Source organism: Lampris incognitus, chromosome 14 (assembly GCF_029633865.1).
Source record: "Lampris incognitus isolate fLamInc1 chromosome 14, fLamInc1.hap2, whole genome shotgun sequence".
Lineage (NCBI taxonomy): Eukaryota > Metazoa > Chordata > Actinopteri > Lampriformes > Lampridae > Lampris > Lampris incognitus.
Genome location: NC_079224.1, coordinates 13047675 through 13062275, shown reverse-complemented (window position 1 = coordinate 13062275; position 14601 = coordinate 13047675). Strand labels below are relative to the sequence as shown.

The 14601-nt window shown below is 47.1% G+C and overlaps 1 protein-coding gene across 1 annotated transcript; it reads right to left on the bottom strand.

Moving 5' to 3' along the window:
- Nucleotides 1-780: 780 nt before the first annotated feature.
- Nucleotides 781-14400, bottom strand: LOC130123527 (alpha-amylase-like). Its single transcript, XM_056292718.1, has 10 exons — nt 14360-14400; nt 13059-13233; nt 11899-12045; nt 10581-10778; nt 7678-7908; nt 6994-7127; nt 5917-6139; nt 5602-5723; nt 3355-3480; nt 781-2051 (listed from the first exon to the last, which is right to left on the bottom strand). The coding sequence occupies exons 2-10, from the start codon at nt 13224-13226 to the stop codon at nt 1862-1864; spliced, it is 1539 nt and encodes a 512-aa protein (XP_056148693.1). The 5' UTR covers nt 13227-13233; nt 14360-14400; the 3' UTR covers nt 781-1861.
- Nucleotides 14401-14601: the final 201 nt, after the last annotated feature.

The window sequence follows — 14601 nt, the reverse complement described above, 5'->3', positions numbered from 1 at the left end:
TGTGAACACAGATGGCTATTCCATATCAGTTCGGTCACAGGATGAGCCTATGGCTAGTGCTTCTGCTTCTAGGCTTCTGCTTTCTTCCACTCAGTGAGTAGATTGGAAAAACACTCCTCCACTAAAAGTTCTTCTCTTCTTGTTGCTGTGTTAGCCAACAATGGCACCTGCTTTAATAACTCCACAACCGTTTTCGTGTTTACTCACCATGACTTAAAACTTCGCCAACCATATCAATTGCACATGTTTCAATCAACTCAGCATCAGCAAGTGGCTTCTTAGGTTTAGCAAGGTTCCATGAAACATGCTAAACCTTTATGAATGTAGGTGTTGCACTCTGTTGTGCCAATGTTGATTTACAGATAGTAGAAATGGAGTGCTTGTATGATGTTATCATGTTTGCTATTTTTTGTTTGCAGTGATCTGATTTTGTAGGGGAGTTGGCATTAAAACTGGCAGCATGCATAGTGTTGAGATTATCTGCCTTGCAGACACCTACCGTCTGCATGCATATCAAGCATGTCTGTTTGGGATTGGCGTGGTCTGGTAAAGTAAAACAAAACTGATCAGTCCAGTCAGATTTGAACTGACAGTTTTAGTGGTCAACTTTGTGCTTTTTTGCATAGGCCATGTGCATGGTTTAGGACAGTTATTGCTTATTTGTGACTTAGCTGGTGAGTGGCTCTGTCTAGTCAAGGACCATAGAGAGCATCTTACATCTACGGTCAAGTGTACAGTGAGGTCAAAATAAAATAGAATAGAACACACTTTATTTCATACATTGCACACTTTATTTCACATTATGACAGCTGCATTTAGTGCCAATGGGTCGGCGCGGGCCAGACATTTGGCTCTTGCAAGCCGGATCTGGTTATTGGGGTTCAGGGGTGTAGGGCATAGGACGAGCCTTGTAAAACTTGGGTTTGTCATTGTCCTCGAGTACAACCTGTGCTTTCATGTGTTTCAGGTACCTATTCCATCTTTGAAAAACCTGTGCACACTGTGTCAGTGACTGTGTTAACCGTTCATCTGTAGCGCTGCTGCTTTGTTTTGAGGTGATCTGCATTGCCTTCACTGACGATCAGTTAAGTTGAGTACTTCCCGGCCATTCACGTCCAAATAAAAGTGCACCCTCGCTTTGCAGCACATACAACTCCAACCTGTGTCATTCTCATGTTTCACTTTCACTTTTCCCTTAGGAGATCTTCTCTCACCTGTGTATGTTTTTAACATCGCTGAGGTAGGTTTCAGTTTAAAATATGGAAATTTCCTCACACAGTCTTTGTGGGAAATGATTGAGAGGGCAGATCCAGTATCGAACTCCATTCTTAATTCACTCCCACTACCCCAGATGTCACCCATATGATTTTATGATCTGTCTCTTTGAGAGAGTGAAGTTCCAGACATGACAACTCTACACTTGAATCAGTTTCACTGACCTCACATACATTCCTGTCTCTTCTTCCCATTGCAGCTTTGATTTGCAGATTTTCTGTACGTGTCCTCTCTTGTTGCACTGTCTAAAGTCTTTATCTTTGAACCAGCAGTCAGCTGGGTCATGTGACTTTTCCCCACACTGAAAGCACGATTATGTTTTGTGTGAAATTCTTCCACGGAGCACTCTTCTGTATTTTTCCTTTGCAATTGAACGTGTAGCATGGCACCGCAGGGATACGTCTCAATTCTCATTGCCAGTTCTGTTGTGTATTTGCTTCAATTACCACAATGATAAAGATGCATGAACCAGGAGATACAGTTAACGTGACTTTACTGTTCACCATCAAGTCCAGTCACAGGTAATGTATCACTATGTACGTATAGCACTCAGTTATATCAAGTAACAATGTTAACATAAAATAGTTTACAGCTTGGATTCGGCATGAATAGCCACAAAGGGGTCCTCGTCTATGTTGCTTATCCTGAAGTGAGCGTAGCCACTGTCCCCGACATGGATCTGCTTCCCAGTGCATCTGCCTCCATCCTTCTGGCCAGAAATAACGTCACAGTAGGTGCCACCGGTCATGCCTGTGTTCAGAGTCACATCCAGGTCCCTGAGGAAGTGACAGGAAAGACAGGTTATTGAATGTTGTTTCCAAGCTTCAGCTATGATGTTGGTATAATGATAATAATAATAATAATAATAGTAATAATTATACTACATTTTATTTGTGGGCATCTTTCAGAGCACTCAAGGACACCTTACAGAACACAGTAAAAAAAAGAAGCAGCACTGTATCAGACAGCATAAAATCAAAACAAAGCAGGGTAGACAATAAAAAGTTAAGACAACAGATAAGTATAAAGTCATCATCTGCACAAAACTCAATGAAGCGTGGATCAGACTGAATATGCCAGTTTGAAAAGGTGCATTTTGAGATGGGATTTGAAGGTTGAAAGAGAGTCAGTGTTGTGAATGTCTTGTGGGGGAGAGTTCCATAGGCGGGGGGGCAGAATGATTGAAGGCTCTGGACCTCATGGTAGTCAAGCAGGCTGATGGTGTAGTGAGTTGGAGAGCAGAAGAGGATCTGAGAGTGCGGGAGGGCGTGTGGATATGAAGGAGTTTGGAAAGATATGAAGGAGCTAGGTTATTAAGGGCCTGGGCCTTAATGGTGAGGAGCAGGATATTGATATAGTATTTAATAGGGAGTCAGTAGAGTTGCTGAAGAACAGGGGTGATGTGATCTATGGAAGGAGTTCTGGTAATGATACGGGCAGCTGAATTCTGGACCAATTGAAGTTTATGAAGACACTTGAGGGGAAGACCAAAGAGGATAGAATTGCAGTAGTCGATACGGGATGTAACCAGGGTGTGAATGAGTATGGCTGTGCTTTTAGGTGTAAGTGACGGGCGAAGATGATTAATATTGTGTAGGTGGAAGTATGCAGACCGAGTAGCATTGTTGATGTGAGCTTCAAAAGATAATGTGCTGTCCAAGAGATGATACCCAGACGCTTAACCTGGGGTGAAAGGGGAACTATAGAATTTTCAATAGTCAGGGAATACCTATTAGGTTTGGCCAAAGTAGATTTGGTGCCTACTAGGAGGACCTCAGGTTTATCACTATTAACTTTGAGGAAGTGGTATGAAAACCAGGATTTAATTTCTAGTAAGCAGTCAGAAAGGGAAGTGAGCAGCATCCTCCGAGTCTCCATGCAGTGCACTTGAAATCATAGACAGCCGACGCTAGTGATCCAAACAGCCACGACTGACAGTTTATGAACTCAAATGTTGATATTTTTATGGAAAAAATGTGTCATTCTTTGACATCATTGTGACCAAGGAAGCATCCTGCACATGTATAGTAACTGTCACTTGAAAAGGTAATAGCCAGGATGTCAAGTCACTCTTCTCACCAGTCATCGTTGTTGAAGACGATGAAGCCGCGGTTCCCACGTCCAAAGGCAACCTGGTTGCCGTTGTTGTCCCACCAGTTGCTGTGAGGCTGCCCGTTGACCACATTACGGAAAATGACCATGTTTCTAAGGGAGGACATAAGACAACATTGTTGTAAATATACTGTGTGCGGGACTGTTGACAGCGCCTGGACAGTATGAGAGTAGTATCCAGGTTGACATGAGTACAAAGTCCCCCCCCCCTCTCTTTTTCTCCCCAATTGTATCCAGTCAATTACCCCACTCTTCCGAGCCATCCCAGTCACCCCCCTCCGCTGAGCCGGGGAGGGCTGCAGACTACCACAAGCCTCCTCCGATACATGTGGAGTCACCACAGGACGTAGCGCTTGGGAGGATCACGCCATTCCTCCATGTTCCCCCTCCCCCCCGAACAGGCACCCCGACCGACCGGAGGAGGCGCTAGTGCAGCGACCAGGACATATACCCACATCTGGCTTCCCACCCGCCGACACGGCCAATTATGTCTGGAGGGACGCCCGACCAAGCCGGCGGTAACACGGGGATTCGAACCGGCGATCCCCGTGATGGTAGGCAGCGGAATAGACTGCTACATTACCCAGACGCCCACGAGGACAAAGTTTAGGGAAGATTGTTTCCCAGGGAGGAAATAATGAAGAGAAAATAAATGTTTGATCACAATCTGAACAATTCAGTGAAAAGTAGTCAAAACTTCTCGGGCCACAACAAACACAAACAAACAACATTCATGTACATTCACATACATACACAAACACAAATAGGATCTCACAAACACACACACTCTTGCAAACACACATACACTCTTTAGAGGCAGACACACAAGTGGAAACACACAGACACAAACAACACTGAAACTTTTTTTTTGCTTTCGCCGTCGTCATTATTTTTATTGCTCTTATCATTACTGTCGCCTAATGATTTATTGAAGTTTCTTTTTCCCCTTCTTCATTTTTTCTTTATATATTTACTCACTTACACACTCACTTTTTCCCTTTATTTTCCACCGACCGTCCTTTTGTTTGTTTCTACTATTACTGCTGCTACAAATATCATCAAAGATCCAAATACTTTTTTTGGGGTGGGGGGGATTTTTCCCCCTTTTTCTCCCCAGTTGTATCTGGCCAATTACCCCACTCTTCCGAGCCATCCCAGTCACTGCTCCACCCCCTCTGCCGGTCCGGGGAGGACTGCAGACTACCACATGCTGCCTCCGATACACGTGGAGTCGCCAGCCGCTTCTTTTCACCTGACAGTGAGGAGTTTCGCCAGGGGGACGTGGCACCTGAGAGGATCACGCTATTCCCCCCAGGTCCCCCTCTCCCCCCCGAACAGGCGCCCCAACCGACCAGAGGAGGTGCTAGTGCAGGGACCAGGACATATACCCATGTCCGGCTTCCCACCCACAGACACGGCCAGTTGTGTCTGTGGGGACGCCTGACCGAGCTGGAGGTAACACCGGGGATTCGAACCAGCGAGCCCTGTCAAGTACTTTTATGTCTAAACTCCACACAGCTGCTACTTACAACAATCCTTTACCACACATCATGTCCATGCACATCGACATCTTATCTCTCCATTTCTATACTCTACATGTTGTTGACCTCTATCCACCCCTCCCTTCCTGTCTGTAGGTCATTCCTGTGTCTTTGTGGTTGTAAATAAGATAAAAAATGTATAAAAAAAACCTGTTTGTCACATGACCTGGGCCGCATTGCATTTGACACAGCTTTTGCAGATTCTCATCTGGCTTGAAGGTTTTAACTGTTAGTGAGTGTTGCTCTGCATCATCAGATTCATCCCGGCATGTTGTGCACCTTAAACCTCTCAGGACCTTCTCCTGCCCTCACAGGTACTTCCTGCAGAGCAGGACGTGTGTGTTTGAGATTTTACTCTACATTAACATTACACAACATTTTCTTGATGTTTGCAGCACCAGATGGGTAGGGTTTTCCATAAAATGTGAGATGTGTTGGGAGAGGTGTTCAGGTTCAGAGATGTGCTGTCAAACACAGAGAGGTGACTGACTTCCAACTGACTTCCAACTGACTTTCAAAATGTCTTATCTTTCTGGCACTCATTGAAGTTTAAACAAACAAATACATTTTTTTTTTCCCAAAGACCAGTTGAACCAGCTCTAATAAACAAAGCTTCCAGTGCAGAATCAAAGCACGTCGTGTGAGAGGATTCGGTGGGTTTTTCAGGACTCACTTGATCTGACGCCATCTGTGCTCACACACCCAGCCATCTCCACAGGTCTGGTCAGGGTTGATAGGAACAGGCTTGGTGGATCCATTACCATAACTGGGAGGGCCCATCCAGTCATTCTGATCCTGGCACATGATGATGGATATGCAGCATCAATGGAAAGATGGATGGATGGATGGATGGATCAGCAAGCGGACATGCAAATCCATTCAGGACAGAGGAATTTAATCCACATTAGGTTACAAGTGACACATACTGGGCAAACCCTGTTATTGTTGCATTAAATATAACAACAACAAAAATGAAATGACGGTGAACCTTTCCGTTCACAATGTTGCGGTTCCAGCGGAAGCTAGACATAACCCTGGTCACTCCGTAAGGGTGGGCCAGCATGTAGCCGACAGCCATCTTGAGGAGCCTGGAGTCCCAGAAGGTGACAATGGAGGCACCGCCCGCACCGTGCCCTCTCTGGTTATCATGGTTATCAACGAAGACCAGGGCGCTGTCGTTGGGCATGAAACCCCATCCCTCTCCCCAGTTCCTGGGCAGAAAAGTAAGATTTAACAGTCGAAAAGCGAAATAAATATGTTAAAAAAATGAATTATCTGCATTTGTATTGTAATTCAAGAACTACAGTAGTTTTGAATTTTAAAGACGGGCAATCGATCATACCATAATATATGTATTTCTTTAATTTCCCCCCTTTTTCTCCCCATTTGTATCCGGCCAATTACCCCCACTCTTCCGAGCCGTCCCGGTCGCTGCTCCACCCCCTCTGCCGATCCGGGGAGGGCTGCAGACTACCACATGCCTCCTCCCATACATGTGGAGTCACCAGCCACTTCTTTTCACCTGACAGTGAGGAGTTTCACCAGGGGGACGTAGCACATGGGAGGATCACACTATATCCCCCCAGTTCCCCCTCCCCCCTGAACAGGCACCCTGACCGACGAGAGGAGGCACTAGTGCAGCGACCTGCACACACACACACACACACACACACACATATATATATATATATATATATATATACTATATGTGTGCGTGTTGAACACATTGGCAGCTGATGAGTGAGTGACGCACAAAACAAGCTTATACTGACATGTATTACAACTTTTTTTTCCTACATCTCTACATCTTTATATATATATATATATATATATATATATATACACACACACACACACACACACAGACAATTGTGTCTGGAGGGACACCGGACCAACGCTGGAGGTAACACAGGGATTCAAACTGGCAATCCCCGTGCATACCATAATATTAAGCGGCATTTTTCCCCCAAACGGCAGCAATCTCATTTTGAGGAGAAACTCTTGAAATGAGCTCCTACATAACACACACATCGCAAAGGGGGACGACGGACGCAGACCAACATACTTGGTGTATGACAGCTTCTCGCCGTTCCATTTGCGGAAGACCGTTCCCAGTTTCACACCATATTTGAACTCGGTCACCCTTCCCAAAGCGAAGTACTCTCTGGATGTGATCGGCTCTCCCCCGAGATCAATGACCTCGAAAGGAAAACAACACCGTGAACGCAACATTTACGCCAAACAAGGAAACAATTAACAAACAGGTCGAACTTTACCACAGAAATGCAATTTACAATTGGTTCAGAAGAAGATGGAAAAAATTCCCGATGCCCTCGTGAAATCAATGAGCTGTGTCCACATTAAGCGTCCACATGGAGCATACTTTGGCAACGCCGCGTTCAGTGAAACCACAGCTTGCTTTACTTGCAGCGACTGTGTTGGTTTTTTTTCCCCCGTTTCTGCAAGTTTTTGAGCACACTCACTGTCCTTGTTTGGTTTTGTTAAATCACCAAATGAATATGCAGGTATGGATAAGTTGGTATCAAGCTGTCCATATTGCTGGTACGCTCCCTCCCAGTTGATCCGTGGCCCTCTTCTCCCATGAATTTCCTCTTTTTCTTTGGCAGTGACATGTTTCATACCCACATTTGGGCTCCCCCCCCCCCCATCTGGTGTCTTTCTACTTTTTTCCTTTTGTTTTATTGACCTTGTTTCCTTCGTAAGCTCAGATCGATCCAACCAAACGTACCTCCTGATAGATGAAGGGCCTGGAGCCATTGGGGAACCACGTGGCGGTGAGGTTGTGCAGACGGCCGGAGACGGCGTCCAGGTCGCCGGGCCACATGTGCTTGCAGGCGTCCACTCTGAACCCAGCCACGCCCATGTCAATCAGCTTGTTCAAGTAGTCGGCCACCTTGCCCCTGACGTAGTCCTTCTCCAGGGCGAGGTCCAGCAGGCTCACCAGACGGCAGTCACGCACCTAAGAGAAGCCGGAGTCAGACTCGCAATGTGTTTCTGTTTGCTAAGAACAGGGACAGCTGGTGGTGGTATTGGCTGGTGGTGATATTGGGTGGTGGTGATATTGGCTGGTGGTGATATTGGGTGGTGGTGATATTGGGTGGTGGTGATATTGGGTGGTGGTGATATTGGCTGGTGGTGATATTGGGTGGTGGTGATATTGGCTGGTGGTGATATTGGCTGGTGGTGGTATTGGCTGGTGGTGGTATTGGCTGGTGGTGATATTGGGTGGTGGTGATATTGGGTGGTGGTGATATTGGCTGGTGGAGATATTGGGTGGTGGTGATATTGGCTGGTGGTGATATTGGGTGGGTAGACTAACAGATGCATCACACCCATCTGTAGTTCATGCTGCAGCAACCGCAGCATCACACCCGAGATACCAAGTTACAGCCATGACACTATAGACCTTGTTATATAATATAGCAAGGGCAACACTATAGAGAAGTACCCACAAGAATGGCCTGTCTCTCTCTCCTGCCCTCTCTCTGTCTCTCTCCTGCCCTCTCTGTCTCTCCCCCCCTCTACCCTCTCTGTCTCGCTCTCTCTCCCCCCCTGTCTCTCCATATCGTTCTCTCTCTCCCCCCTCGCTCTCTGTCTCGCTCTCTTCCGTCTCCCATATCTCTCCCCCGTCTCTCCATCTCTCTCGCTCTCTCTCTCTCCCCTCTCTCTGTCTCTCCCCCTCTCTCTCTTGCCCCCTCTCTGGCTCTCTCTCCCCCCATCTTGCTCCCCCTGTTTCTCTCCATATCTCTCCCTCCGTCTCTCCATCTCTCTCTCTCCCTCTCTCTCTGTCCCTCCATATTGCTCCCTCCCTCTGTCCCCCCCCCCTGTTCTCTCTCTCTCTCTCTCTCTCTCTCTCTCTCTCTCTCTCTCTCTCTCTCTCTCTCTCTCTCTCTCTCTCACACACACACACACACACACACACACACACACACACTTCCTAATTTGGTCGGATAAATGTTTCAAATCCAGAATTCCTTGTTGGGTCCAAGCCGCGTCTCCCCCAGAAAGCAGGCATGGGAAACAGAAAAGTGAATTCTTAGCTACACTTGCCGTTAGCCAGTCCTTTCGTTGAAACCAGGTAACACAAAACTTGGGATTTTGTCGTTTGCCCCTTTGTGTTATTTGAACATCATTCGGACAATGTGTCCCCAGTCTCTTCACTTCCAATTTTTTTCCTCCAAAGACAAAGAAGAAAATGGCTGACAATGTAAATAACCCGCCTCGTTCATGCTAACGCCCGCTCTCGCACAAGTACCGCCTCACTGTGCGTACCGTTACTCTGTACGTCTGCTGTCATTGGTCAAAAGTCAGTGGCCTGAGGGCTGAATGAATTTAGCCCAAATGATCAGCAAATCAAGGGGGCGTGTCACGACGCCTGTCACTCACTCACCACGAAGCTGACTGGAAGCCGATGCTCCTGTGTTTGGGCTGTAAAAAATAAGCCCGTTAAGATATATCCTGTCACTGTGTCTTTTACGAGTATTTGGTGCTGTTGCTGCTCTAGGTTCAACCAAAATCTGTTCTACGGTTTTTTTAACAATAATTTTCTCATCTTTATGGTAAACGATAGGGAGGGTTTAGCCCTGTTAACCCATTTATACCAGCCGTCCCTGGCTAAGAAGCCTGACCTCCTTCTTTTTTCCTATCAGCACACACACTGTAATGTGATATTTAAAATCACATTCATTTACCCACCCCACCCATCCATAGATCAGTTGTCTTTTCATTTGTGGACTTTTACAAGGAATTCAGATCACTGAGCAGGGCAGTGCCCCATGGAGCTGGTGGCAATAGCATGCGTTGCTCAAGGGCACTTAGCAGGGCACATGCTTGCTAGCATAGCGCTTGAAAGTAGGCTAACTTGTTGAAGGACAGTCTGTCACCTTCAGGGCACCCTGATGCTCACCTACAGCGTGTGTGGGCATCTTTGCTACGGGTGCATATTGATAACATCATTCACTTCCAACAACACAGAAGGGCTGGGATCAAACCCAGGACATCCTTCCCTGTGAGGTGATGGTGCCAACCACTAAGTAGATGTGCCACCTGAATCCATTTCAGAGGTACCATTTGCATCCATTTCTGGCTTATTGTTATGTATTTTATTTTATTTACCATTATTTATTGCAATTTTCTTTCACGTTATTGTTCAGTGTTACGTGCATCGCCAGGATGAGTCATCTGTAGGTACATTCTCTTTTTTTAATCCTAGCGTGAACATCTGGATGAAGAAAGGGAATGAGTAAATCTCATATCTACCTCACAATCTGCTGTCAAAGCTCTCTTGAATAGGTCAAGTTGAGCTGAGCTTGTTGAGCTGCCAGTGTGGTTAACAGTACAAAACCACTGTGCATTGTGCATGAGTGTCTGTAACCCAGCAGCTACACTCTCTCCAGGCTATGAATAAGGGGGTATTATAAGGGGTGAGGGTAGTTTAGTCTGAAGATGTCACTTAGTTGAGTGATGGAACGTATCTCTCGGTAAACGTTGTGTCCAGATGAACTGATTCAACCTTCTTTGATTTTCTTCCCTGGATTACTGAGCATGCATCAAGACACTCCCTCCAGACTATCGCTCTAAAAGAAAAACTGTTCCCTCGATCAGCGCGGCAACGCTCAAGTCACACGGTACCTGATTGGCATCCCCATAGTTCTCAATATTGCCGCTGCTGGTCCTGCATTTGTTGTCATTAAAGTCCCAGTGGCTGTAAGGCACGCCGGGGAACTCCTTCCTGCTGGCGCTGAACCAGCCTCCGCATGACGAGTGCGTACCTTCTCCACCGCCGGCTCCACACATGTGGTTGATGACAGCATCCACATAGATGTTGACCTGTGGGTAAAAATAGCAAAAACAAGGAAAAGCCAAAACAGGTAAAAAGCAAACTTCAGATCCGCCATGATGATGCAGAGACTCTTGCCATGCTGGCTCTTGTCTGAGTGCAGCATGCTGAGGTTGAGTCGAGCTCAGGGCCTCAGCTCCATGTCCTCTCATTGTCTGTCTTTATAATAGACTGAAGCTGTCCAAAAACATCAGTCCTTCCACCCTTTTAAGCTCCATTATTTACATTCCTCGCTGTTACGTGATTATCCCAGAATTACTGTAATTTTCTACCAGAACTGTGTCTTTGACCTTTCCATTCATGACACGAGGTTGCATCTAATGGGGGGTTTTTTAGAGGTCAGAGCTTAAATGTAAATGAAGGCCCCCTAAGACAAATGTGGTGCACTGAAACAAACTGTCCTGCAAAATGTTTCTATGCCACCAACCATGAATGTTATTAGTAAGTGTTAGGCCATCTCTCTTGCCCCCCCCCCCACCATCATTCATATATTACCCATGACTACATTTTTTTTGTTTTTTTTTTATTTTTTGGGGGGAGGGATTTTCCCCCCTTTTTCTCCCCAATTGTACCCGTCCAATTACCCCGCTCTTCCGAGCCGTCCCGATCGTTGCTCCACCCCCTCTGCCGATCTGGGGAGGGCTGCAGACTACCAAAAACCTCCTATGATACATGTGGATTCGCCAGCCACTTCTTTTCACCTGACAGTGAGGAGTTTCACCAGGGGGATGTAGTGCATGGGAGGATCACGCTATTCCCCACAGTCCTCTCCCCCCGGAACAGACGCCCCGACCGACCAGTGGAGGCGCTAGTGCAGCGACCAGGACACATACTAACATCCAGCTTCCCACCCGCAGACACGGCCAATTGTGTCTGTAGGGACGCCCGACCAAGCCGGAGGTAACACGGGGATTCGAGCTGGCGATCCCCATGTTGGTATGCTACCCGGACGCGGACTACATGTTTTTAAGTTTGGCCTTTGAGTGATTAATCTGCAAAAATATTGTATTTAAAAGTTTCATAATCTGATTCCTTCTATTAGTTTTCAGGTGAGAATATGGTGGCCTACTGTGCACGGCTGTGGAGTCACTAGGTGCTGTCAAAATGTACCCCGACTTTGTTGCATCTGGTGATCATGTCTCTCAGCTCGCTCTCGTTGCCAGATCTGGAGCACAGGTTGTAGCTGATAGGCTGGTATCTCTCCCACCAGGGTCTCCAGGGGCTGCTCAGCACAATGTTCTCACTGGGAGGAGAGATCTGAGTGACACGGGGAAACAGAAACACGTGTTAGCGATAAACATTTCCACCTTTAATCACACGGACTGCGCTCACTAGCAATCTTTAGGAATTTAACCTAGATAGGGATAAAGTGAGTGTGCCTCGGACTCGTTTTCTTTCCAAGAAATAGGATCAGGTGAATCCGGGTGAGGGTTATAATCTGTTATTGGTTTCTCCAGTCAGTTCCTCTTCATATGTGGAGGCGACGTGTGGGGGAAGCTTGTGAAACGGGATAAAGAGCAAATCTGGCTTGTGTGATGATTGAGACCCATAATATGCAAAAGGGTGCTGTGAGGTTGTTATAATCTTTTTGCATACTCAATTAATCTTCTGATGCGGTGTTAATCTGAGTATTGCATCTGGCTTGAGTGAAAAACATCTTGCAATATGTTCCAAAAATCAGGAATCGGGAACATTTATTTGTCATTTCATTCCATATATCGTCGCCCCCAGCCCACAGCAGTGCAACACAAAGACAAAAACTCGTATCCAAACTACAAAAAAAACCTACAAAAACACATATAGCCAATGTCTACAACAACAAAAAAATTACTGTCCAAGAGAGCGAACGCCAGGATGACTTTCAGAACTGCCGGTCTGCATAGGCTAGCAGTTAGCTTAGCCTGCCCCGCTTCCGCGTCCTGCCAGACCGACCTTGGTGTTTCCTCATCGGGCACAGCTCCAGGCAGGGGCCGGGGTCCCTGGGCCCACCGGACGCAGCAGACCAATCTCTCCCAGCGGAGCCAACGCCTGCTCTCCCAGCCAGACACCCTCGACACACCTCCCCGCACGCCACACGGCGACACCAAAAACACAGTCAACGCCAGGCGAGGCCGCCGCCAGACCGTCCTCGGTGTTATCGGGACTGCCAGTCTACATGGGCTAGCCGTTAGCTTAGCCTGTCCCGCTGCCGCATCAAAAAATAAATAAATAAATAGCTAAACCTGTCACTCTGCCCAGCTTCACACATGGTAATAACAGGTCGTACATACCTGAACTCCACCGAAGCCATTGGGGGCTAAGAAGCGCTCGCACTCCTCAGCGATGTCGGCCCAGCGCCATTCAAACAGGTGGACAATGGTTGTCCTGCCATGCTTGATGTGGGGGTTGTGCTGGGCCAGACCCAGCCCGAAGACGGCAACCAGGATAAAAAGCCTCATGTTGTCCCTGGGCGAGAGAGAGAAGCGGACATCAAACAGCAGCTTGACTTGGCTTATTTATATTCACTGACCCGCTCCTTCAGACCAATGAGTGACCTACAGAGAGTCAACATGAGGGTCAAACTTGTGTGCAGCCTGCTGACAGCTGTGCACTCCCAGTACCTTCTCACCGGCCCCCGGCATGTTTGAAATACGGAGGCAAAGGGGGGAAATGGCCCCAGAGTGCACGCATACGGTTGGGGAAGCAGGCCACATGGAAAGCACGGGTTATATCTGATATTTCACTGCATGTTAAGTGGTGGATTAAATCCTCCGATGTCTAAATCTCCTGCGAGATGTTTTCAGAAAGGTCCGTCATTGGCGATGTTTTCTGTGCTGAAAACAAAACCCTCTGGATTTTTTTTTTCTTCACTACTTTATTGATCCCCGTGGGGAAATTCTTCCTCTGCATTTAACCCATCCTAGCTGTGTTGCTAGCAGCAGTGGCCGGCCTCCGTGCGGCGCCCGGGCACCAACTCCAGTTCTTCTTTCCGTTGCCTTGCTCAGGGGCACAGACAGGAGTACTAACCCTAACATGCATGTCTTTTTGATGGCTGGGGAAAACCTGAGCACCCGAGAAAACCTGCCGCAAACACGGGGAGAACATGCAAACTCCACACAGAGGACGACCTGCGATGACCGACCCGACCCCCCCCCCCCCCAAGGTTGGACAAACCCCGGGGTTCGAACGCAGGACCTTCTTGCTGTGAGGTGAAAGCGCTAACCCCTGGGCCACCGTGCCGCCCTGGGGGGTATGAATTGTACACCGGGACTGCTATGAGCTGTAGTGATAAAGGGATTCAAACAAAAGGTTTGGGCTGGCAACACTACGTCCCAGCAGCAGCCTTCCACGCTGTCATCAGATGTACAGTCAACGTACATCGATACAGTATTTACATTTCTGTCATCAGATATACAGTCAACGTACATCGATACAGTATTTACATTTCTGTCATCAGATATACAGTCAACGTACATCGATACAGTATTTACATTTCTGTCATCAGATATACAGTCAACGTACATCGATACAGTATTTACATGTCCCTGCTATATCGTTTCATGTATAAAAACAGCAGCACAAGTTATCTTACCTTGGCCGGCACAACTGAATCAAGCCAGTGTCTGCTTTAGTATTTGCTTATTCGGGTCAACAACCAGGTGATGATGCAACAACCAGGTGATGATGCAACAGTGAGGTGAACCTTCACCTCTGATATGAAAACAGATTTGATGAGGAAATGCAAAGTTGCTCAATCTGATGCTGTAATGTGTGTGTGTGTGTGTGTGTGTGTGTGTGTGTGTGTGTGTGTGTGTGTGTGTGTGTGTGTGTGTG

Bases quoted from the DNA above. Each gene is read 5' to 3' on its own strand.
- LOC130123527 (XM_056292718.1), bottom strand. From the start codon at position 13,226: ATGAGGCTTTTTATCCTGGTTGCCGTCTTCGGGCTGGGTCTGGCCCAG. The intron at 10,779-11,898 runs GTACATTTTGAC...TTTTACCCACAG, and splicing joins CCAGATGCAACAAAGTCGGG to GTCAACATCTATGTGGATGC. The intron at 2,052-3,354 runs GTGAGAAGAGTG...TCACTTCCTCAG, and splicing joins GTCTTCAACAACGATGACTG to GGACCTGGATGTGACTCTGA.